Here is a 25,595-nt window from a genome sequence, read left to right as displayed (position 1 = left end):
GATGATAGTGTCCTTGCTGTCTATCCTGCTCCATGTTGAAAGAAATTTCCAGTGTTTACAATCCCACTTTTATACATAGTGACCAGGTCCAAATCCTTTTGGATTTTGGACTGTGTTTGTTATGCTTCAGTCTTCTGTCAGCTCGCTTTCTGATAGGAAATTGTTTCGTGTCATGTGATAATCTGCAGATCATAGGCGGTTTGTCCTCAGGATTTCTGATCGTAAATCGGGGCGTCTCCGATGTTCTTCCGAGCAGATTCAGTCTCTCTTAACACAACTCACACCACAGGAAAATCTGGTAAAATAATCTTTAGAAATTTAGAAATTGCCTTGTTTTTGAATGTACCGGGTGAGTGCAGAAAGCTGCTAGCAAGCTAACTAACATATGTAAATAATATCTTGTAGTGTGTGATGCGCCACGATATTCAAATGTTGTAGTGTGTGTATATTTAAGATTTGAGGGAAGAAAATCTCCTTATGTGTGTGCTGCAGCCAGATTTCATAATCGGTTAGGAGTTTAAAACTCTTGTAGTGTGAGCCCGGCTTAAAGGGAGGGGTGAGCGGGGGACTGAGCCGTTGGTTGCAAATTCGCAACCTCAACCGCTAGAGACTGCCTGAGAGGGTTAAGTTGGCTCAACTTTTTTTTTTTTTTTAAGTGTAGTGGCATCTAAAATTCTGACCACTAGTGAAAGATCTTATTATATGTATATGTTGTATTTTATTTTATTAAACTGTGTATAAAATATATAAGGCTTACAATTCTGAAGTTTATAATAAAGTATTCTATTCTATTCTAACAATTTCAGTGAAAGCTTAAAAATGAATATGAATGTCAGAATGTCCTAGTATTTGATTTAGCACTTTTTGCTTTCATAGCAAGCACTCAAGCTGCTTGAACTCCACACATTTGTATAAAACCCAATGATCATGTTGTCCATCATGATTTGAGATGATCCAAACAGCTTCCTGAGTTGTGGTGGAAGAAGAGCATATGGCCATCTGTACAAAATTGCATTTATATGTATTTATTTATTTATTTGTTAAGGTTTAAATTAGATTTTGAATTGGACCGCACTGGATATTTCATTGATGCTCATAAAGGAGAAAGTAGTTCACCTAATACGAGAGCATTACTAGAGATGCATGTCAAATGACTGTGAGGCTAGTTTTATGGTTTGATGACTGGAAAATTATTTTGAAACATGTAAACATTTAGGTCAAGATTTATTGACCCATAAATTGAGCTGCGAGAGCAATCATTAAATATCTTTAATATGTGTAGTGTATTAATAAGTGTTTTTGGGACAACGCTTAACAGAAAGAAAGCGTGTCAAGGTGATGTCTTGTAGAGCTCCATGCCTGTGGTCTGGTGGAGACACACTTGTCTCAGTGAGAAGAAAGTCACAAGGGACATTCTCACTTAAAAAGACACGCTCTCCCTGCCTTCCAACCCACACAACCGCAGCGTCAAACACGGCCAACCTGGGCACTCTCCTCTGTGTGGTTCCCATGGTCCAATTCTCAGATGTTCTGCTGACACCAGGATTTCATTGTTGTTGTATTTCCAAATCTCTGGTACATTTGCAAAGAGGAAAAATACCGAGCCGGTCTGGCAGAAGCGTAGAGGATTGGGTTTCAGCCATCTGCTGTAGTCTGGGCCTCTCCAGCAAGGCTGGACTGTCTTTCCACATTGGGTCTGATTTATCAAAGCATTCAGTTCATGCCAGTTCATTGCGGTGGTGCAAAAGGAGGAAGGGAGCGTGTAATCGCCTAAGGCATTCGATGTGCCAATCATAGATATTTCTGGTGGAAAGATTATATTATTTAAAGAGTGGTAAATCTGGGTCCCATGGCTGAATTGCCCCATCCCATTTCCCCACGCTTATCGGGGTTAGAAAAGAGGTGGGTTGGGTAAACCAGACATGTAAATACAAAGCTCCTGACTCATTTTTATAATGACACACAGATAGAAAAGGGGTCAAACTTCAGCCTTTTGACGGTTTTAAATCAGGTCAATCCATAAACCTTCAGTTCAAGTCAGGCTGTGATTGTGTATATATATATATATATATATATATATATATATATATATATATGTTCTTTTACTCTAATGTTTTTATTGTGGATCAACTAAATGAGTTGGATTGCCTGGTGTGACCCTGAACTTCTAAAAGGAATTGTCCTAATTTTTGTAAGAGATCTGGCCGAAAGCCAAGTCAAACAACAAAAACTTTAAAAGACAAACCAAATGTGCAACCTTGGTGGTCTAGTGTGGCCCGATTTAAGCTGGGGTCTGCAAAACAATTACTTTTTAAGCTCAACCCAAGTTTACTTTGAAAGAAGACCAGAGAACATTAGAGACCCTGGCTTCTTAGGGGTAAATTGAGCTCATGTCCGGAGTTAGAACATTATTCGGGATGTGTTATCCAATACGGGGGATTTAAAACCTGTTGTGCAAACCTCTTGCCTCTTTGCCGATGGATTTCGAGCTAATTATTTAAAGTCTTTCAGATTAAGGAAACTGTCAAGTCAAGTTTTTTTGAGGCCATTGGAATGATGAGAGGTTCCATCAAGAGAATAAACACGGGGTGTTTCAGCATCACAGAAAAAAGCAAAGCTGTCGTGGTTGCTTGCCGTCTCTTTGGGCATGAACGTTAATGCAGGTGTGGATTTCTGGGTAAAGTTTCAGTAAATTAGTGGGGGAGGTCGCCTCATCCACCTGTTTCTAGAAGGCACATCCTGTTGAGTAATTAGAAAGAGTTTTTAACTTTATTAGATAAAGCATACAAAATATATACAAAATAATGAACAGTTAGCCAGGAATTAAAGTTGAGAAAGAAACTGCAATTGTCTTTATAACATGGCTACCAGAGCTGGGTAGTAACTAATTACATGTAATCTGGATTACATAATCAGTTTCCAAAAATTAAGTACTTGTAATTAGAGGAAGTTACATTTTAACATACTCATAATCAGACTACAGTTACTTTTTTATGGATTACATGATTACATATTATTCACATATTGTAATAGCAATACATTATTCATAATTCATTGATTCTCATGAATTTCTCTTTTCAATTTCTCTTTTCTCATCTTTTAAATGTTCCTTTCTAAAATAGACTACCGATTATATACATATTATATACGTACACCCAAATACACACAAAGATCAGTCATTAGTCAGGTGGCGACAGGATTTGACCAAAAATAATTTCTGGTTTAAGAAGAGTTTCAACGTTGCATCAACTACTGATGAACAAATTCATTTTTATTTGAATTAATACTCTGTAGGTTTTTTTAACCATGTATTATTAATTATAATTAAAATGCACATATTCACGTTATTTCTTAGTTACATGTAATGCATGCATTCCAAAACTTTTTGTCATCTAAACCTTATTCACCAAATATATTTGCTTTAAGTACCCCTGAGATTTTAAAATAAATATTTCAATAATTAAGTATCACATTTGCATGTTCACGGTTTCTTTGATGTTGATTAATGATCACATGGCATGCAGGTAAATAAAAATATTTAATCTTTTTTAGTAAGTGTTTTATTTAAAACAAAGACTATAGAAATACAAAGACGGTTCACTCCTATACTTATGAATGGGAGAAACTGCAGCGCGCAATATGGAGGAATAGTCCCACCTTCTAAATGAAAGAGCCAAATTTCCCATAGAAACCTGACTAGACTAACCAATGCATATGCGCTGTATAAGCATGTTATGACTCCGCATGCGCATTGGCTGGTCTAGCCTGAAAATAAGCTTTTTAAACACTATTTGAACATAAGAAACAACATTCATTGGGCAATTAATATCAGATTTTTGTTGCTGATTAGACATATGTAATTTAATTGTGAGTTCAGCGAGCAGTTTTTGAGATTTCAGGATTCCCCCATTCAGTAAGACAGGTCTTGTACGAGCTGCCCGGAGGTGTTACAAATATGGCCACCAAGTGAAGACACTTTCCACGAAAGGGAGTTTGTTTTAAAATGATTTATTTTCATTTAAATTTTTTCATGATTTAATTAATTATCAGCTTTTCATTAAACTCTCAACCCCCCTGCAGTTACTTTACCAACCCTTGTATATGTAATATAATGTTTCATGCACTTCATGTTGTAAATTACAATGAATGGAACAAGTTTTCTTACTCTTTGCATTTTTTACATCATTACGGTACAAGATAATGCTATTTAAATCAATGTGATAAACGTGTTAAATCAAAAGTAATCTAAAAGTAATCCAAAAGTAATCTGATAATATTACCTAAATTGTGTAATGTAACAGATTACGTTACTGACTACAATTTTTGTCATGTAATCTGGAATCAGTAACGTATTACAATTTGTAAGTAATCTACCCAGCTCTGATGGCTACTCATAAAATAAATAAATTAAATATTTAATTTGACACGATTTTATACTCTAACCTGTGAAATATATTAAAACCTCAGCAAAGAAAAAAAATACAATTTCAATTGTCAATTACAGTTTACAAAACAAATGGTCTAGACACAAGACAACTGCTGAAACAATATTAGCTACAGCAATATATAAGCACTGAAATCATGACTACAATCAATAAATGAGACAAGATTACATTTGTACGAAACATGAAAGTGCGAGTTAGTGGTAAGATACGAGAGATGTTAATTTAGTGAAAGTATTATTGCTATGGATGTTAATATTAGGAAATATCTGACTGCTGATTGGCAATCAGAATCAAGTATTCCAGAGAGATGTGTGAGGTGAGGTAAATATCCAAGTAGGCATCATTGCTGCAAAAAGAGAAAGCGTATTGATTATGGCTTGTGCTTGTAAGGTAAACGGTTCTGATTTGCCCTTCTTGAATTATTAATGGAGGAAGGCATCCGTGGCATCCATTACTTTATTCAGCCCATATGTAGTTTATTCTACACAGATGTAAAAACGAAGAATAGCTGAGCAGATCTATGCTTTGACAGTTCTGGATTTAGCAGACCAAGCAAATCTGTATTTTGTTTAGATTGCGTGTACAAAACAATTTCTGCATGCTTTGACAAAAACAAGAGGTAACATGATTATGAAGGTTCCTCTTCAAAGTAGATTAAAGGGTTGTCCTTTTAATGCAATGGTGCCTCCATTTGGTTAAGATCAAATTTCATCCCCTCTAAAGTAATTACAAATGTGGCCAGTCAAAAAAAGTTTGACTGGTGGATGTATTGAAAATAAAAATGACTAAAAACACAAAATATATGTCTGTAAAGCTTATGGAAATTTTGACCCTGTGGACTCTTAGTGACATTAGTGACAACTATGACTTTCAGACATAGTTATTTAATTTCTCCAGCAGTGGACAATTTCAACAAAAATGATGATTCACTAGTCTACAAATGATATATATTGTGTCAGCACTGTTGTAAATGATGGTAGTGGAAATTATATTTGAAACATTTTTTTAATAAAATGGGGAACTCCATCTTGCTAAATCAAATTGTATACATAGCATGTCATGTATCCTAAATACACAATTAAATCTCATTAAACATTATTTTTGCACTACTTGACAAAACTACAGCTTGATTGGAAATTATGCAATTCACAAAATAAATATTTAAATAATTATTTCACCCTTTGTTTAGATTACCATAGTTTTTAAATGTAATTCTCATTCAACATTTATTTAGTGAAAGTACTTATTATATTTTATTATGTTAAATATAATTGTGCATGAAATATATATGTGAAGTCTAAAATTCTGAAGTTTATAATAAATAAATAAATGGGACATGGATTAAAATAAAATAAATAAAATAAAATAAAATAATGAAGGAATGGTAAAATATTTTCAAGCACAATGAGCCTTCCAAGTATGTGACTTTCATATAATTAAAAGAAAATAAAACAACATGGAATTGTTAATGTTTCCTGGTTGGTTCCTTGTCTAACATTCCGATACTCACCCTGGATCCATTGTTCCATATCGGACAATGTTGCTCTTGTGTTGTGACAGGCGAATATGTTGTGCTGGGGGTGTTCAGAAGCCAAAACAATTCTCAAAATGTCTAGAATGTTCTTTTTTCACAGGGGTTTTGTGGCTTGGTTTGGGGACGCCACAGGCACTTTGTAGAGACTGCACACAGTGCTGCGGCCTGAACGGGGCCCCTCGGTCTACTCCCCCTCTGACCGAGCTCGCTTGACTCCAAACGTACACACACACACCATCACGCACATACCACTGATTCTGTTGATTGGAGGTGCCCCCACTGTGAGTCAGTATTTAACAAATCCCAGGTGAGTTCTTATTCTGCGAGCGTCAAAACTGCAGCATCTTAAGTCAGCTAAACTAAGCTGGTTCTCTAAAGGTTATTTGAAATAGTCAACATTGGATAGATTCTCTTTACAATTTACTCTACAAACATTTACGTGGGTTGGAAGTGTGTATTCCTGTTTAAACTGCAAACAAAAATGTTTGACTTTTGTACCTTCCTTTTATGATATTAAAATGCTTTCTTCTATCCCAGTCAACTACAAGATGTCAAAAAAAAAAGTGTGGCGTTTATAATGTATGTATATATATATATATATATATATATAAAAATGCACTTTTTGTTTAAGATCCTGACCAGCCCAACAGCAGAAACATTGACTCAATAAATGGCGCAAGTATGCTTTTTTTTAACCAATGGCGGCTGAAGAATATTTGGGAAACCTGTAAGGTAACAGTCATTATTTTTGCAATGCATTTTCCATTATCTTTAACAAGTTATTTAAACTCAGCCATACTCACCCTCTTATTGAAAAAGTTCATTATGCTACAAAATGTGTTTTTCAGAAATTGTCAGTTGAAGAACAAGCATAATATTTCTTTCAAAGTACTAATGTATGTGGTTGTTGCTGCTCTGCAGATGGGCAACTAAACAAGCTGTTTCTGCCAAAGAACATTTCAGTGTGGTTTGTGCTCCTGGGGCCTGGCACTATTCTGAGGCCTACACCAAGCAAGAAAAAAAATGTTTTGGCATCTGTGGCATAAACTATATTTGTTTTATTTTCTTTGGTATGAATGAGTGAGTAGTCATCCATACCTGTTTTGTTGATGCAAACCAAAACAACTTCATCATTTGTCATTTTGAAAGCTGTGATGTGGGGAATCAATGAAGAGCCAAGCAGGATTATATTCATGTTAGTTTATTGAACAAGTCTTTGACTCGGTATGGGACAGAGGATGACTGACACTTTAGTATCTAAATAAATCTCTGAGAAAATAATACTGTAATCTAAAATGGCATGTCTGTTTTTTTTTTCCAGTAAATCTCTGCAGTACAATATACACACAGTCTTAATATGATACATACTGGCATTAGCACACTAACAACAGCCATAACATTGCAATTTGTTGCCGTTTCATTGTTTATGATTGAGGGTTAACAGATTTTAATCCCCTTCATGACTTTAAATACATTCTTTCCCTTGCATACATAAGTGGATTCAAAAGACACTTCTTCGCTTTTCATTCACATAAGTGCTTTCTCTCCAAAACATACTAATTTTGCATCCACTGACTCGAGAAAAACAAGAGTAAAAGACATTTTTGATAACAACAAACCATTTAGTAGCTTAAACTGTACTATTTCTCATCCTGCCTCTGAGTATTATTTTCTGGAAATGTCTACAATTTTCTCTCAGACTGAGAGCATTGATGCATATCTCTCTATATATGCATACAATAAAATCATGCAACTAATCTCAATAAAAGCTATCTCTTTTGGATATGCACATTAGAAAGGAAATGTTATCCCAATGTGGTTCATTGCTTAGAAGCACTGAAGTCCGATCGATACTTTCAGAAATCAACTGTATGCTCCAGTACACATTTGAGCAGTTTTACCAAATAATCTACTGCATAGAGCTGTTAAATAAAACCATATTTGTTTTATTTCGATTTGTTTGATTGCATCAAAAGGACTTGTGCGACTTGGATTCACATCTCAAAACATGAATTGTTAACCACATCCTCATGGTGCATGGATAATAATTACAGTAGTAACAGACTAATGATTGAAAAGCTATTGAATAAAGATTAAATCTCTAACTAGTTGACCTTAAAACTGTGATCCATTGTCTAGTAGATTATTCTATAGCTTCATCTTGATAAGCTATACACATTTGATTGGATTTAATATGGCTGAGCAGCTGTGCAGTCATGATGCACATCACCTTAGCAGCAAGCACTCGAGAACACACACTCAAAACCACCAGCACGCAACCACATACACACAATCTTTCCCGCTCCCTGATATCAGTCTCATTGAGTTATTTCTGAGTTCTGTAAAAGTTGGTTAGACCGTTCCAATGTAATGCCCGTTGGTGTGTGAAATTGAGGTAATTATATTGCGTTTACTAGCGTCTACCAGAGAGGATTTTATGGAAAGTGTAACCAGAAAACTCAATACAGACTGAAGAGCTTATGCTGTTGTGGATCACAACACAGAGAGCCTGGTGCGAAATGTAGCATTGAGCAAAAAGGGAATAGGTTGGTCTAAAAGCATCACATTAGAAGGCTATGCCACATATGCTGTAACAGATTACAAACGTTCAACATTTACCCCCTCCACCGAAAGGACCATCAGATGGGCTGAGATTTTCCCCAGGCCCAAGAACCCAAAGAATAGACATAGCTTACACAAAAACAGCACTTAGTGGTTTCTTCTTGGTCGCCCATTCACCACAGAGATGGACAATTAAGTTAAGTTGTTAAGCGTTATGGAGGTTCCACAATTTCACAGAGACACATACCACTCCTTGTGGTGAGCAAAATACTTCCTTTCAGCACACAATATATATCCAGGTTCATGTGCTGGCTCAACTTCTGTGGATTTGTAGTAAGTGCCAGTGAGGGAGAAGCAGGTCTGACTGGACACGATCCCTCATGTGACCACCTGCTGTACTGTCGAGCGTTCGTGAGGACACGACTGGTCCCTGCAATGCAGCCTCTTTAGAAGCCGCTGGAGTTTATGGGAAAAGTTCTTGTTCATTTGCCTGTACATGAGGGGAATGGCGAAGCTACTGCAGAAGGCTAGCAGCTCGGATAAACATCTCAGGAAGAAGTATGTGGTGAGGTGCTGCTTGTTGGAATGGCTCCCAGGAGCTCCAGTCACTGTGTGCACCAGTAAGGTCATGTAGTATGGAGTCCATAGAAGAAACTGCACGCACACAGAGGCCAGGAGCAACCTGTGGATGGATGGATCGAGCCTCCCAGAGTCCTGGTCCAAAGGGGTGGACTCCTTCCTGATGCGGAGGATCAGCACGAACGCGTAAAGCACAGCTACCGCTGGCACCACGTACCCAATAAACATCATGATGGCATCAGCTGCCTCTTTGTTCTGCATCTTGGAGCATTCGATGATCTTAGTGGAGACGTGGTTGCATACATAGAAGAGCAGAGAAGAGAAGCTGGTGAGAACGGCACCGCCCCAGATGAAGCCACAAACGTGCTTGGTGTTGTAGACGCTAGACATGTAGGTGCGTGGGAGAGCCCGCTCGATGTAATAGTCCAGACTGAGCAAGGTCGTGGAGTACATGATGACCAGAGAGGAGATGTTGAAGAGAATGAGAAGGGTAATGTAAAGCTCGTTGTTGTACTCCCACATGGGCCAGCGTGTAAAACTGGGCCCCAGCAGCTCTACTGGAGCCACCAAGTTCAGCACCAGGCCAGCAATGGCTATGTTCACAAAGTAGACATCAGGCATGGTCATGGTTACCTTGTTGGAAAGGTTGACCACCACCAGCAGGGCATTGTAGCAAAGCCCCACTGGAAAGCAGATGATGAGGTACACCAGAGAGAAGACGGACAGAATGAGTCCAAAGTCCTGGCAGAGCCGGAGGTCCACGCTGTCATTCGTCTCATTGTAAACCATGCAGCTCCACATTTCTATATTTCCAAAGGTGTCCGATCCTTCTCTCTGAATCAGCTGTAAAAAGAGAAAAAGAAAAAAAAGAAAGGATATGAGCAATGGATTAATGGATTGGTTTAGTTTTGAATAAAAAAAAAAGACATGTATTAACCGACAAGACCAGGGGTGTACAATTCTGCTCCAGAAGGGCCACTTTCCTTCAGAGTTTAGCTCCAACTCACTTGCCTGGGAGCTTCTAGTGATTCTAAAGAGCTTGATTATCTGGTTCAGGTGTGAATACTTAGGCATAGAGCTAAACTCTGCTGGAAGGTGTATCTCCAGGAGCAGGACTGCATACCTTTGGCGACACCCCTAGACACCAAGATGATGAATAGTTCACAAACAATACTCTCCTGTGATGAACTGTTAATTATGGGTGTACAGTAATCAACATTTGAAGTGGATCAAAAAAAAAAAATCAAAGTTGTCCCAAAACAAGAAAGCATTTTGGTTTTAGGTCAAATTTGATGAAACGTTTTGATCCACTTCAAATGTTGACAACTGTATTTACACCAGGAAAGTCAGCTGGTTCACTTGCTTTGGTCCGGACCAAATACAATGTTGATTTTTTTATTTGTTTGTTTGGTGCGGTTTGCATTCACACTGCTCGTTTTGCAAGTGAACCAAAAATTGTAAACAAAACAATACATGTGCTAAGCTCATCCATTCATTGGTTCATCCATTCAACCGTACCAGAATTTGTTTGGAACCGGACCGGTTATTTGGTGCGCACCCTCGTGCGATTGCTGTATTTCCACCTGCCCAAAAGATCAGCAACAAAGGGAGAAATGAACTTGGGTACGATTCAATTGAACCAAACAAGACAGTTGTGAATAAACCCTAAAATTGTATTTTAAAGGTGTACTAAATAATTACATGGCTTGTCTTTCTAAGCAACTGATGCGATAGCATTAGGCTCTCTACTGCCCCCACAAGCTCTGAAGCTACCACAGCAGTTATTAAAAGCAGACTGAGTTGCAATTTGCAACATAACAAATTTATATACTCTGGAATACTGCAAAATTTAAGGAACGTTCACAGGTTTGTGCTAACTTTCTCAAATTTCTCAAAGACACAGCTAATCACGAGATCTCAGCATGGTGGCCATTCCTTATACAGAGTAACAGCTCTTTATAAGCCGTTGATATATACAGACTCCTATAATGACACAGTACCCCTGTAATGTTAAATAGTAACATTTTATATCCTTTATAGGCATTTATTGATTGGTGGCTTTGCCAAAACCTTGATGTTTTTTTATTCCGATATGGCCAACGTTGGTCCTGGAAAGCCACAGTCCTGCAGAGTTTTGCACCAACTTTGATTAAAATAAAAGTAATCTGTCTGTACCTTTCTAGTAACACTTAGACCTTGATTAGCTTGTTCAGGTGTGTTTGATTGGGTTGGATCTGAAGCCTGCAGAACTGTGGCTCTCCAGGACTGACGTTGGCCACCCCTGTTTTACACCATCACACAGAGAAGAAAACTGAAACCATGCATAAAAAGCACAGGCATTGCATGACCATTAGATTTGAAGAAACACCATTATTTCCACTTCATTGCATCTTAGAGACTGAATAAAACTCAGCACAATATGCTGCACTGGATAGCACTGGACTTAAACCCAGGGAATTATCCCAGTTACCACGTGCCATTGAGGTTCACGTTGTACCAAAAAAAAAAGGAGCAGCATTATATGTCATCAGACATTTATTTCCATAACAACAGGTTCCACCTCTACAGCTCAGCACCTTGGTTCGTTGGGCGGTGACGATACATGTACTGTGACCAAAGGATGGCATAATTCAGCTCTGACGCTGTGAGGCGTGCAGATTTATGCCATGAGATGTGACGTGTCAAGGGTGTAGTGGATGCACAGTGTGAGGTTTGAGTTCAGGGTGAGGTCACAGCGCGGGCACACGCAGAGAGCTGCTCTGCAGTCCACTCATTAAAACATAATGACATAACACTCTCCCTGAACACAATGGGAACACTAGCCTCACTTTTGTATTGGCATATGATGACACACAGGCTACATTATGGTTTTATTTAATTTAACTGGCTTTATGAACTTTATTTAAAAAGACAGCAAAGAGAGGAAAGCTGAAGAAAGAGACAAATTTGAACCTCAGCTCCCTTGAGCAACAGCTCTTTTTATATGTGATAAGCATGTGTGCTAGTCAAAATTATTTATCCTTACTATGTTTATTTGGGCTATTACCAATCATGGTACACATTCCATTCACACCTACTTCAATCTAAAATTATTACAGAATATATTCCTTAACAACAATTGAATTAAATTATTTATTGCAAATATTTGCATGACAATTGTCTGCCAAAAAAAAAAAAGACAAACATGCTTTTTGAGTGTGTTAAAATCTCTGGAAATCACACAGCTATTAAACAAATAAATATATATATTTTTTTTAGAACAACAGTCTTCGGAACGTTTTGCAGCTCAGACTTTCTGACAAGGCCTCTGGCTTTCGTGTGCATGTCAGCATGTATTTTGTAGTGGACCTGGAGTTCCCTTACAGGAACTCGAGCTGCATCGAAAGCGCTAGGGGAACGCCCTCAGCGTGACCGCGCTCTGAACCAGAGTGTAATCTGTCCAATGGAAGGGCGAGACGTCATAGGCGGGTGACGTCACTGACCGGAAAGCATAAAAGCACGTGCTGTGGAGCCGGCGATTGCTTTTTGTCATTCAGCAACCGCTACTCTGTCTGTCAATTTGTGTTGCGAGTCTTATTTAGTGTTGTTTGTCCTAGCACAATCACTTGAATTTGGCTCCAGCAATATGTGCAAGCACTTGGGTGATAGCAGATCGCATTACGGGCTGTGTGTTCCTCCCTACACGCGTTATATCACTGCTGGGGATACACGCAGTCTGTGTGTGGTCTGCTTGAGAGCAGAGCACTCAGATTTAGCTCCTGAGGGAGCTGACTGCCCGTTTTGTGCTTGCTCTCTGAAGTGAGCTTTCTCTAGTTGGAATGAAGACGGGCGAGCCCCTATCTTCTTCCCTTCCCTAAGACCTGTCTTCCTCCGAGGAGGTGGATGCGTCTATGAAACAGTGTGTGCAAAAAAAAAAGAAAGAAAAAAAAAGAAGAAGTGGCTGATTGTGCTTCTCCCCGCTGTACATCTTGCATTCCCGCCGCTGCTGAGGCACGGCGGCGAGTGAGATTGTGGGGATTGCAACATGGATCTGGCGAACGGGTTGGAGACGGGTTCGCCCTATCTCCTCCTGCATTCCCCAGATCTAGCGCTCTCGCTCGGGGAAGCCTGCGTGTGCGGTTCTTCCCCCTTTGAGTGAGAGCTCACTGTTGCAGCGCACATTGCCGAGGCGATGCGTGCATTTCTCATTCATATCAGAAGCGATGCCCGAGTGGAACAGACGCTCGCGAGCTATCTGTTCCCTTGCGTGGCGTTGTCTCTGAAGGTTCGCGGCTGCAGGTCAGGCTGGTGTGTGTCTGCACACCAAAAAAAAAAAAAGAGAAGAATGGAAGAAAAAAAAAAAAAAAACTGAAGAAAAAAAGTGTTACAGACGCCCAAGCTGACGTACCTGCTTAGAGAGCTGGATGAGGTATAGGGGATCAATTTGATTGAAATATAAGCTGATCTCTGAGCTCCCTAGAAACGCTATCTGTGGTTGACCCTATCTGACATGGAGAAGATAGGGTCTTCCTCATGGACGCTCCTCTTGCGCCTTCTGGCCTGTTCGGCGACTCCGTCAATTACGTCGTCAACAGGTACCAGGAGGCTTGTAGACAAGCGGCGGCGTTTCAGCAGTTTCTCCCTCGCCTATCTCTAGCTCAGGGGGCTGCTGGGTGGGAGCAGCCCTCGCCGCGTGCCAGCCCCTCTTCAGAGAGGCACAAAACAGAGTGTGGCTAATCGCACCCCACCGAGGTGGGGCCGTGGCATCAAACGCTCTGGATCAGGGACCTCGAAGGCTAAGCCGGCTCTGCGGACCGTTCTTAAGTCTAAGGGGTTCTCGGACAAGAAGCCTACGGGCGTGGCCCAGGGCTTACGAGGGCAGACCCCTCTGGGGCAGATCGTGTGTCCGTCTCCCCCCAGTGCCCTCGGGTGATCAGTCTGCCAACCCTGCCAGTGTTCCAGGGCGGAGCTGGCTCCAGAGAGCGTAGCGGAGCTGAGAGGCTCGCCACCCCTGCGGGGGTCTCTAGAGCTCCTGGTTCGGCCATCTCCTGCCGGTCCTCCGCTTCAGGGCACCGAGCCAGCAGCTCTAGGTACGCCAGAGGCCAGTCTCGAGAGACTGGTTCCCTTAGGAGACCATCTGGCAGCGTGGAAACTACTGCCAATGTGTCTCTTTGGGTCCTGCCTTGCAGGGTCTGGTTCTATCAGCCTGATCTTCCTAGGAATGACGCGGGTCTGAGGACCGTCGTTCAATAGGAGGCTTCGGCTGAGGTAGTCCTGGTGCTATGGCCAGGACTTACGAGGGCAGACCCCTCTGGGGCAGATCGGGTGTCCGTCTCCCCCAGTGCCCTCGGGAGAGCAGTCTGCCAACCCTGCCAGTGTTCCAGGGCGCAGCTGGCTCCAGCGAGCGATGCTCTCAGTTTCTTCCGCCCCAAAGTGTAGTGGAACTGAGAAGCTCGCCACCCCTGCGGGGGTCTCTAGAGCTCCTGGTTCGGCCGTCTCCTGCCGGTCCTCCGCTTCAGGGCACCGAGCCAGCAGCTCTGGGTACATCAGAGGCCAGTCTCGAGAGACTGGTTCCCTTAGTAGACCATTTAGGCAGCGTGGAAACTACTGCCAAATGTATCTCATTGGGTCCTGCGTACTGTAGAGAAAGGCCTTTTGTATTCAGTTCGGCGCTCCGCCACCGCCTTTCAATGGGGTGGTTCCCACGTGCGTGGGCCCCCAGCAGGCTCTGATCATGGAACAGGAAGTAGACACTCTCTTGAGGAAGGAAGCCATCGAGGTGGTCCCTCCTCACGGAAGAGAGTCCGGGTTCTACAGTCGGTACTTCATTGTTCCAAAGAAGGATGGTAGATCTGCGTCAGTTGAACCGCTCAGTCATGTGACTGAAGTTCAGGGTGCTTACACTCATCAGTCGTGTCTCAGGCCAAGTCCGAGGAGTGGTTTGTCACAATGGATCTAAGGACGCATATTTCACGTCTCCATCCTTCCCTCTCACGGGAAGTCCCTGAGGTTTGCTTTTGGGGGCAAAGCTTACCAATATCGGGTTCTTCCCATTGGCCTTGCACTCTTACCCCGCACTTTTACATCAACGATTGGTTGATTCTAGCTCGATCAGAGAAGATGGCGATTCGGCATCGAGATGTCGTTCTCGCGCACATGAAGGGGTTGAGACTGAACGCCAAGAAAGTGTGCTTTCTCCAGTATAGAGAACCACTTATCTTTGCGTGGTGTGGGATTCGACCATGATGCAGGCACGTATGTCTCCTGCTCGGATCGAGTCGATCCTCACCTCAGTCAAGAGAGTGAAAGAGGGCCAGTCACTCACTGTCAAGCAGTTTCAGAAACTGCTGGGGCTCATGGCAGCTGCGTCCAACGTGATAACTTTTGGCCTGCTGTACATGAGACCCCTACAGTGGTGGCTCAAGACCAAGGGGTTCTCCCCGAGGGGAAACCCGCTTCGCATGATCAAAGTCACGCGGCGATGCCTACGTGCCTTAGACATGTGGAGCCAAGCTTGATTCTTGTTTCAGGGCCCGGTGCTGGGAGCTTCTTGTCGCTGCGTAATGCTAGCGACGGACGCATCCCTCACCGGATGGGGAGCAGTCATGAGTGGCCAAACTGCCCGCGGTCTGTGGAGCAGTCGCCATCTAACGTGGCATATCAATTGTTTGGAAATGTTGGCCGTGTTTCGTGCACTCAAGCACTTTCTCCCAGACCTAAGAGATCACCATGTGTTGGTGCGCACCGACAGCACAGTGGTGGTCTCTTACATCAACCACCAGGGAGGTCTGCGTTTGCGCCCCTTGTACAAGCTGGCATCTCGTTTCCCTAGCGCTTTCGACGCAGCTCGAGTTCCTGGAAGGGAACATCTCGGGTTACGTATGTAACCCTGGTTACCTGAAGGGAACGAGACGCTGCATCTCGAGGCCATACTTCCTGTATCCCTGCGAGCGGTTGCTTCATTCCTGGAAGCAATCGCCGGCTCCACCGCACGTGCTTTTATGCTTTCCGGTCAGTGACGTCACCCGCCTATGACGTCTCGCCCTTCCATTGGACAGATTACACTCTGGTTCAGAGCGCGGTCACGCTGAGGGCGTTCCCCTAGCGCTTTCGACGCAGCGTCTCGTTCCCTTCAGGTAACCAGGGTTACATACGTAACCCGAGATGTTTTCCCAGACAATGCTGCGCACATCTGAGCAGATATAATGATCGTTGAGTGAGTGTTTCTCTGTCTGCTTACGTAACAGTCACAGAACGGCTGTTTTGGCCTGGAGACACGCAGCCACGGATTGCTCCTCTCTATGGCTCTCGCTAGAGGGTGGAGACACACATTTACCCTTTTCACCTTGTAGTCATACACCTATAATGAACCAGCATGTTTTTGCAGCTCTGTATGTAAACGCTGCACTTTATGTTGTGGTCTAACTGGCATATAACTACCAGTATATATCCTCAGGTGTACACTTAAAACCTCATCTTGAGGTAAAACTTGTAAATGCTAAAGTGTTTTTCTCATTGGCAAGAGATGCAGTTTTGTTGGCCACAGGTTGAGAACAAGAGAAAAGGACTACTGTGGGAAAACAAGACGTGATGACATGGTTTCTAAAGGGCAGGTGTAAAAGTCTGAGTCCATAATGCTTCCAAGGCCATGTCGGCTTTTCCACATGAATTACTTTCAAAGAAACACAATATTTTGCAAAAGGACTTCACTGCTACTCTAGATACCACAATAGAACAGCCAAGAATAGCTACTAGCTGTGTCCCTATCTCTAACTTAAAAAACAGTAATCATCCTGTTCCCTTCCTCCACTTTCTGTGACCATAGCAATCAAGAGAGCAAATAAGGGCAGTAGTGTTGTCACGATACTGAAATTTCTAACTTCGATACGATACCTTGAAAAATATCGATATTCGATACCATTTTCGATACCACGGTGAAAAAAACTGCCACAATATTAAGGGGGCATTTTTTTAATTTAAAGATAAATGTAACAAGTCGAGAACATGCGGTATATTTTACATGAACAAAAAAATGTCTTGAGGTATTGCATTTGTTGATTTATTTATTAATCTTTTATTAATCTTAGTTAAATGTTAATTGAAACTAACGTTTACTAATACATGTACTAATTAAAATCCAAAGTTCTATTTGTTGATATTCTCATTTGCTTCATAACCAAAATATTTCCAGATATAGGGCCCTATGAAATCAGTTTTATTATTCCCCAAATTCCATTTTATTTTTTTCTACATTCAATTTTTTATTTTTCTGGATTCCGTTTTTTTCCGTTTGAATTTTTCTGGACTCTTTTTTTTTTTTAATGGTCAAATTAAATGCTATTAATCTAAAAGCATGTCTAATTCATTAAAATCATGAAAATTATACAATTTAACATTTAATTTATTAAAAGTGTAACAAAAAGGACACGTTTAGGGCCGTATGAAATGTTTTATTTTTTTCTCACCTGTTTTATTGTTACCAAATTCTGTGTTTTAGCATGTCTATTAGGCTATTTGAATGCATACAATTTTTATTTATTCTTACAGTAGCCTTATGAAATGTGTTTTCCCCCTCAGAAATTCTGTGTTGTGTATTTAAATTTTACTGGATATCAGATGAAGGCATAAAACTATTTGAATTAATTTATATTTGAATTAATGAAAATTAAACATTTACATTTTTGGCAAATGAAGGGGATTTACTATTAAAATTAAAATATTTTGTGATTATTTCTTTTTAAAAAATTAACAGTAGTAGTAAGTAGTAGTATTATGTACATTCTACTAAATAATAGTAATATAGCCTATTTCTGGCACACGGTCTTTAATAGGCTAAGTTAAACCGAACTTTTATTTTGACGGGTTGCCGTGAATACTTTTAAACTTCTGTGTGTGTATGATATGACGCTAGTTCTACTCAAATTAAATGGTAAAATGCTCGTAAAGTGCCTTTCAGATCAGTTCTGGAGATATTGTTGATGTATTTATGTCCTCATTGAGACGGTAGACGCTGAAATCACCGTGAGCGCCACATTAGTAAACACAACCGCACGTGCAGCACATTCACACAGAGACGCGCAGAACATGCAGGATTCATATTTAAATCCACTTTTGCAGCTTAATATTTACAGATACTAGTCCATATCGCGATTTGATTTAAGTGTAATGACCTACTTTTGATTAATTCATCCAAACTTTGACAAATTTCGTGACATTCCGCGTTAAACTGTAAATTCCGGTTTTTATGACTGGATTCCGTGCGCGTTCTCTGCATCGCGTAGATCATAGATCCCTACAGATAGCGCTCCTGCTGTGTTCTTTAACAACCAGAGCAGTCATCTTTCTATTCACTTTTGCCATTTAACCACAGCAAAGGAGACGACTGCGGTCACGTGTGGTGCTTGTCCACGCGCCTTTGGAGAGAAGTGAAAGTGACAGCTCGGCTAGTATCGGTGTATCGATACTTCGGGAAATTAATATTGGTACCGTTCAGATATTTCAGTATCGATATTTATCGAAATATCGATATTTTTGACAACACTAAAGGGCAGTACAGCTGAGTTTCAGCTGCAAACTGTTAAAAGCCTCTGTATTTACTCTTTCACTGAATCATTTTCATTTTTGTAGAAACCGTTCTACTTGATGACAGAAAAATCAAAAGAAAAGTATTTATGGTGTGAGATGCTGAAAAACTCATCTGACACAAAAATCCAAAACAGAAAAGAAAATCTTTCTAGACTCTTATATATACACACATATATAAAATATATATAAAAAATGTATATTTACTCCATTCAAAATTTTGTGGTCTAAGATTTTTTAAAGCTGATTTCTGTTTTATTATTTAAAAATATTATTTATTTCTGTTATCCAAAACTGAATTTTCAGCATCACTACGCCAGTCTTCAGTGGCATATAATCTTTCAGTTCATTCTAATATGCTGATTTGCTGCTCAAGAAACGTGTATTATTATTATCATCAATGTTGGAAACCAGAATACAGTTTTTCAGGATTCTTTGATGAATAGACTGTTTAAAAGAACAACATTTATTTGAAATAGAAATGGTTTGTTTTTACCTTTGATCACTTTAATGCATCTTTGCTGGATTTATTTTCTTTTTTTCTCTTGCTGAATAAAAGTTACCGACTCCAAACCCTGTCCCCTCATTTGATAGATATATATATATATATATATATATATATATATATATATATATATATATATATATATATATATATATATATATATGTGACCCTGGACCACAAAACCAGTCTTAAGTCTGGTATATTGTAGGTATATTTGTATACTGGGGTATATTTGTAGCAATAGCCAAAAATACACTATATGGGTCAAATTTATTGATTTTTCTTTTATGCCAAAAATCATTAGGACATGAAGTAAAGATCATGTTCCATGAAGATATTTGGATTGCTAAGAACTTCATTTGGACAACTTTAAATGCAATTTTCTCAATATTTAGATTTTTTTACACTCAGATTACAGATTTTCAAATAGTTGTATCTCGGCCAAATATTGTCCTGTCCTAACAAACCATACATTAATGGAAAGATTATTTATTCAGCTTTCATATGCTCTCAATTTTTATGACTGATTTTGTGGTTCAGGGTCACATATACATACATACATACATATATATATATATATATATATATATATATATATATATATCATAGTAAACTAAATCATAGTGATTATCTAGCTAGCTGATATAGTCAACTATCCTGCCCATCTTTACTGTAGATCCAGCATCTTGTCTCATTCAAGAGACCATGACCAAACACTGTCTAGGCTGGCACACCGAAGCATTCCTGAAGGGGTGCAAAAGGTAGCTGACATCACAGCTTGCTTTAAAGCACGTCATTTAGGGAGGCGTTCTAACACCTGCAGCTCACGGCTCACATACAGTCAGGTCCATAAATATTGGGACATCGACACAATTCTAACATTTTTGGCTCTATACACCTTTACACATTTCAAATTAAATGAACAAGATGTGCTTTAACTGCAGACTGTCAGCTTTAATTTGAGGGTATTTACATCCAAATCAGGTGAACGGGGTAGGAAATACAACAGTTTGCATATGTGCCTCCCACTTGTTAAGGGACTAAAAGTAATGGGACAATTGGCTTCTCAGCTGTTCCATGGCCAGGTGTGTGTTATTCCCTCATTATCCCAATTACAATGAGCAGATAAAAGGTCCAGAGTTCATTTCAAGTGTGCTATTTGCATTTGGAATCTGTTGCTGTCAACTGTCAAGATGAGATCCAAATAGCTGTCACTATCAGTGAAGCAAGCCATCATTAGACTGAAAAAACAAAACAAACCCATCAGAGAGATAGCAAAAACATTAGGCATGGCCAAAACAACTGTTTGGAACGTTCTTAAAAAGAAGGAACGCACCGGTGAGCTCAGCAACACCAAAAGACCCGGAAGGCCATGGAAAACAACTGTGGTGGATGACCGAAGAATTCTTTCCCTGGTGAAGAAAACACCCTTCACAACAGTTGGCCAGATCAAGAACACTCTCCAGGAGAAGAAGACTTCACCAGAGTGAATACAGAGGGTTCACCACAAGATGTAAACATTGGTGAGCCTCAAAAACAGGAAGGCCAGATTAGAGTTTGCCAAACGACATTAAAAAAGCCTTCACAGTTCTGGAACAACATCCTATGGACAGATGAGACCAAGATCAACTTGTACCAGAGTGATGGGAAGAGAAGATTATGGAGAAGGAAAGGAACTGCTCATTACCACCTCATCAGTGAAGCATGGTGGTGGTAGTGTCATGGCGTGGGCATGTATGGCTGCCAGTGGAACTGGTTCTCTTGTATTTATTGATGATGTGACTGCTGACAAAAGCAGCAGCATGAATTCTGAAGTGTTTCGGGCAATATTATCTGCTCATATTCAGCCAAATGCTTCAGAACTCACTGGACGGGGATTCACAGTGCAGATGGACAATGACCCAAAGCATACTGCAAAAGCAACCAAAGAGTTTTTGAAGGGAAAGAAGTGGACTGTTATGCAATGGCCAAGTAATTCACCTGACCTGAATCCGATTGAGCATTTCACTTGCTGAAGACAAAACTGAAGGGAAAATGCCCCAAGAACAAGCAGGAACTGAAGACGGTTGCAGTAGAGGCCTGGCAGAGCATCACCAGGGATGAAACCCAGCGTCTGGTGATGTCTATGCGTTCCAGACTTCAGGCTGTAATTGACTGCAAAGGATTTGCAACCAAGTATTAAAAAGTGAAAGTTTGATATGATTATTATTCTGTCCCATTACTTTTGGTCCCTTAACAAGTGGGAGGCACATATACAAACTGTTGTATTTCCTACACCGTTCACCTGATTTGGATGTAAATACCCTCAAATTAAAGCTGACAGTCTGCAGTTAAAGCACATCTTGTTCGTTTCATTTGAAATCCATTGTGGTGGTGTATAGAGCCAAAAATGTTAGAATTGTGTCGATGTCGCAATATTTATGGACCTGACTGTACATGAGCAAGCACACATGTAAAGGTAAGTGTCCATCCACTCCACCGCACAGTGTACCTCTCAGTGACCCCTGTTATTAATTCTACCTCCCTCACACAAACAATCAACAAGACATCTTGGCTGACCATGCATCTGGATGAAGAGTGTTGTGGGAGTACAACCAAATGCACTTGACAATTTCAGAGCAGTCAACCCACTCACCGCCCACCAGATGAAAAGAGGGCTGCTCCACACCCTTCATATCCCCTCTGGAATGTACAGCAAATTCTCAGAATCGGCTGAGTGATGTCACATGATTGCATTTTCTGAGCTTTGTGTGTGTGTGTGCGTGCTGCGAGGGTTTAGGTAATGAGTAGTAAATGAAGATGAGGAGTGAGCACTCAGCAGTCAAATCATGTTGTGCTACAATAGATTTTTCACTTCAGCATTTCAGTTGCAGGGATTTAGAAAATAGAAAGCAGACTTAGAGGAAGAACAAGTATTCACAGTCAAAAATGTAAGGTTCTGCATTTTTAAGGAGAAATGATGCATAAAAATGACAATAATAAAAACAGAAATATTCTATTATTAATTAAAATCTAAAATCATCTAGTACTGCATGTAAAAACATACAAGTGATTTTTTTTTCAGTGAGACATTTAAAAAGTTGAAAATGATTCACTGCATGTATTAAAAAAAGACTAAAACAGCAAATAACTGTAAATGATTTAACATTGCATTATATTTACTGTAAAATACTGTCAAAGTTTGGGATATATATATAGATATATATATATATATATATATATATATATAGATATATAAATATATAATTTATATTAATATAAATATATAATTTATATTATGTCCCTGTGCTAAACATCGCATACAATTATATTTAATTTACCTTTACTTTAGTTTATTTTATAGCTTACTTAATTTTAGTTTAGAAATATAATTAATATTATAATTATTAATATACAAGGTTTTAATTTTTCAGTATGTACATTAGGTGTTTTGTTTTATACTTTTTCTTAATTTTTTTGTGTGTTAATTGTTACCAGAATGTCATCAAAAAAAAATTCTGGCAACAACTGCTAGTTTTTTTTACTGTAATTTTAACAGTTAAATTTTAACAGAATATTTTTTACACTGTGAAATGACATGAAGGTGAGTAAATGCTTGTGCCTTCCAACAACGTGCAATGTTTTTACTCAGCAGCCTTTTTTCTGCCAATTACAACAGACAGAAATAGTAATGGCCATCCTGGTACAAAGTTCAAAGCGTCCCTTATTAAATATTCAAATCAAAATATTTATTATTCCACAGAAAAGTTCAAATTAATAAATGGATACTCAACCGTGTGAGTGCGTAATTAAAGTTTGTCTGGCTTGAAAGTGTGGGTGTTGCAGAAGGACCTCTATATCGACAAGCAATTTATTCAACACTGCCTTGACCCGATTCAGTCTCTCATTCCCTCACAGCAGCAGCATTTATTCTTACCCGCTTTTCACCACCTACAAACAACGGGGCAAACGATGACCTGCAATCCTTTCCTGAAGTTGCGAAACACCAACAAACAATGTCTCAATTAAACCTCCGGCACATAGGCCTCTCTGTATTAGTCTTCCTGACAGCACCTCAGCTGGCCTGACCCCTGGGACGGCATGTTCTCTCAGAGCTTCTTTGTAAAGTCATCAGCAGGAGAGATCACTCTGGGTGTTTGCGTACCACGTGCATAGATTATCACTAGGCAGTCTTGAACAGAGACAAACAAATTCTCCTGGTTACACAAATTATTCATGCATGGTTTGCATAGCAGAATTTGGTTATGCATCACTTTGCTGGTGAACATTATATTCTGGGGTGTACATCAAGTCTTGATAATGCTGAATAGTGCTATTGGGTTATTGGGGTCAGATCGATATATATATTTTTTTTTTTTATAAAAATACCTCCAGTGATTTTACATCCAACTGATAATATTACACATATGTAGAATGAAATATCAGGACTGAAGAGAACATGAGAGATCAAAGTTGACAACTGTATGAGAAAATTGGATAACAGGTTATGTAATCCTCTCATGTCCAGCTGGGCAATCCAGAGTAAAGCGCTCGCTAGTGTCTTTAGGCAAAGAGGCATGCTTTTCTCAGCTGTCTCGTATGACGTCTCCGATCTTCAACAGAAAGCACAGGCACATTGCCATCCTCTCAAGTCCTACATGGACCTGATCCAACGGTAACGTAGCTTCCCTGGTGTTTTTGGTTGTTTGGGCAATAAAAAGGAAGTCGGATGTCACTTCCCAGCAACATCATTTATGCATAAGTATATTGCAAAATAAGCCAATGTGTCATAGTATGAGACTAAACTTCAGACAAATAAAAATAATATGGTCATGCTTTTCCATGTGTTATTTTGGTCCTTGACACAAAATGAATGAGATTACTCTTTGAAAACCTCAAAATATTCTGCTCTGTCTAAACAAATACAACACAAATGAGGTTAAAATGCAAATAAAGACGTTTTTGAATAAATTTAGTAAATATTATACTACAATACAGTGGTTTTCTTCTCAAAGGTCATTGTCATTAATAAGTCAATAAAACTATGCAACTTTCATATCAGCTCTCTCAAATTTAAAATCAATTTACCATTTTTCATTTGTTAGTTCATTACTTAACTGACTCACTACCTTGGTTTGTTTTTATTTTTAATATAAATATAAACGTTAAAACAGACAAGCTACAGTGTTTAAAAGTAAAGATGCACTGTGTTCTTCACACACTCTTACAGGATGTTAACAACACATTCAGGCACTCTTATAACACTGAAAATTACACAAAATGTATAAACACACATACATACATACATACATACATATATATATATATATATATATATATCGCACACACACACACTACACACCGTGTGTCCTGTAATCGCAGGGAAAAAATATATATTTTGTAAACAAACGACGGAGGAAAAATCTACTAAAAAAGATGCGTTTGACTGAGCAGTGAATATCATTGGTTTGTTTTTCACCCGGGCATTACACGCACATTTGAGTTTAACCTGTCTGATGTTGCAGTTTTACAAATAAAGCACAAATACGCCACACTTCGAGCGGTAAACTGTTAAAAAGTGTCAAACATGAATCGGACTGATTTTGCGAGCTCTCCCATCACACCTGACGAAACACAGCGGGTTAATACCACTTTAAAAAGAACTTTAAACTCAATATAGGGAGGTGGCTAACCTACTCACCACAGGACCAGTTCTTGGCACTGAGACAGCTCTACGGAGGCATCGGGTTCTGCTGTATTTCCATTGACATTTCTCCTCGGATACTTTGACAAAAGCTCCCAAATCGGCAGGTAGACTACCAGGACCTCGTGTGAAATGAATTAAGTAAATATGCGATCGATCAAGGCGCCGATATGTGGCGTAAACACAGTTGCATATGGTATATTCGTCTCTGGTCCGTCAAAGCTTGTTCTGGAATGGGGAGGACGCTGATGATCTTACTACGAATTGAGTGGTGCTGAACTCTACAGTGTGTACACACGTCACGTGACCCTCCCCCACAGCCCTCTTCAAGAGGCCCGACTGCAACATTTTGAATCCTACTACGGTAAACCTTAGCTTTTAATATTCATAACGCAAACGTCCGCTATTGGACGGTAACACGGCAAAGGCGCGGGTACCTGATTAATATGCATTAGGCAGACGTAGGGTAATTAATATGCATGAGCCAAGCCTTTGGTTACCAAGCCACGTGAGCGGGACCTACTTAATATTCATAAGCTTAGCCCCAGCCATAGTAGCGTTCGTAATTTCACTTAAATTGTCAGTCATTGGACAAATGTGGAGGAGGGAGGGCTGACGTACAGCAACTTGCAACAGCACACTCACTCACTATCGCGTTCAAAAACACAAAAGCAGCTTTGAGTCTCCAGGTCAGAGGATTATGGATCCCGTAGCATTATTTAGTCC

At 39.8% G+C, this 25,595-nt stretch overlaps 1 protein-coding gene across 2 annotated transcripts; it reads right to left on the bottom strand.

Moving 5' to 3' along the window:
• Positions 1-7,165: 7,165 nt before the first annotated feature.
• Positions 7,166-25,212, bottom strand: LOC306845731 (putative G-protein coupled receptor 146). 2 transcript variants are annotated; one of them, XM_079378698.1, is made up of 3 exons: positions 24,867-25,212; positions 10,639-10,703; positions 7,166-9,963 (listed from the first exon to the last, which is right to left on the bottom strand). In XM_079378698.1, the coding sequence occupies exon 3, from the start codon at positions 9,919-9,921 to the stop codon at positions 8,920-8,922; it is 1,002 nt and encodes a 333-aa protein (XP_079234824.1). In that variant the 5' UTR covers positions 9,922-9,963; positions 10,639-10,703; positions 24,867-25,212; the 3' UTR covers positions 7,166-8,919. The 2 variants fall into 2 exon arrangements, with proteins under 2 accessions (XP_079234824.1, XP_079234825.1); XM_079378699.1 differs by lacking the exon at positions 10,639-10,703 and having other exon boundaries at positions 7,167-9,963; positions 24,867-25,178.
• Positions 25,213-25,595: the final 383 nt, after the last annotated feature.

Source organism: Barbus barbus (genome assembly GCF_936440315.1).
Source record: "Barbus barbus genome assembly, chromosome: 3".
In the NCBI taxonomy this organism is placed as follows: Eukaryota; Metazoa; Chordata; class Actinopteri; order Cypriniformes; family Cyprinidae; genus Barbus; species Barbus barbus.
The sequence above is the reverse complement of the archived record's forward strand: the minus strand, read 5'-3'. Positions and strand labels throughout refer to the sequence as shown.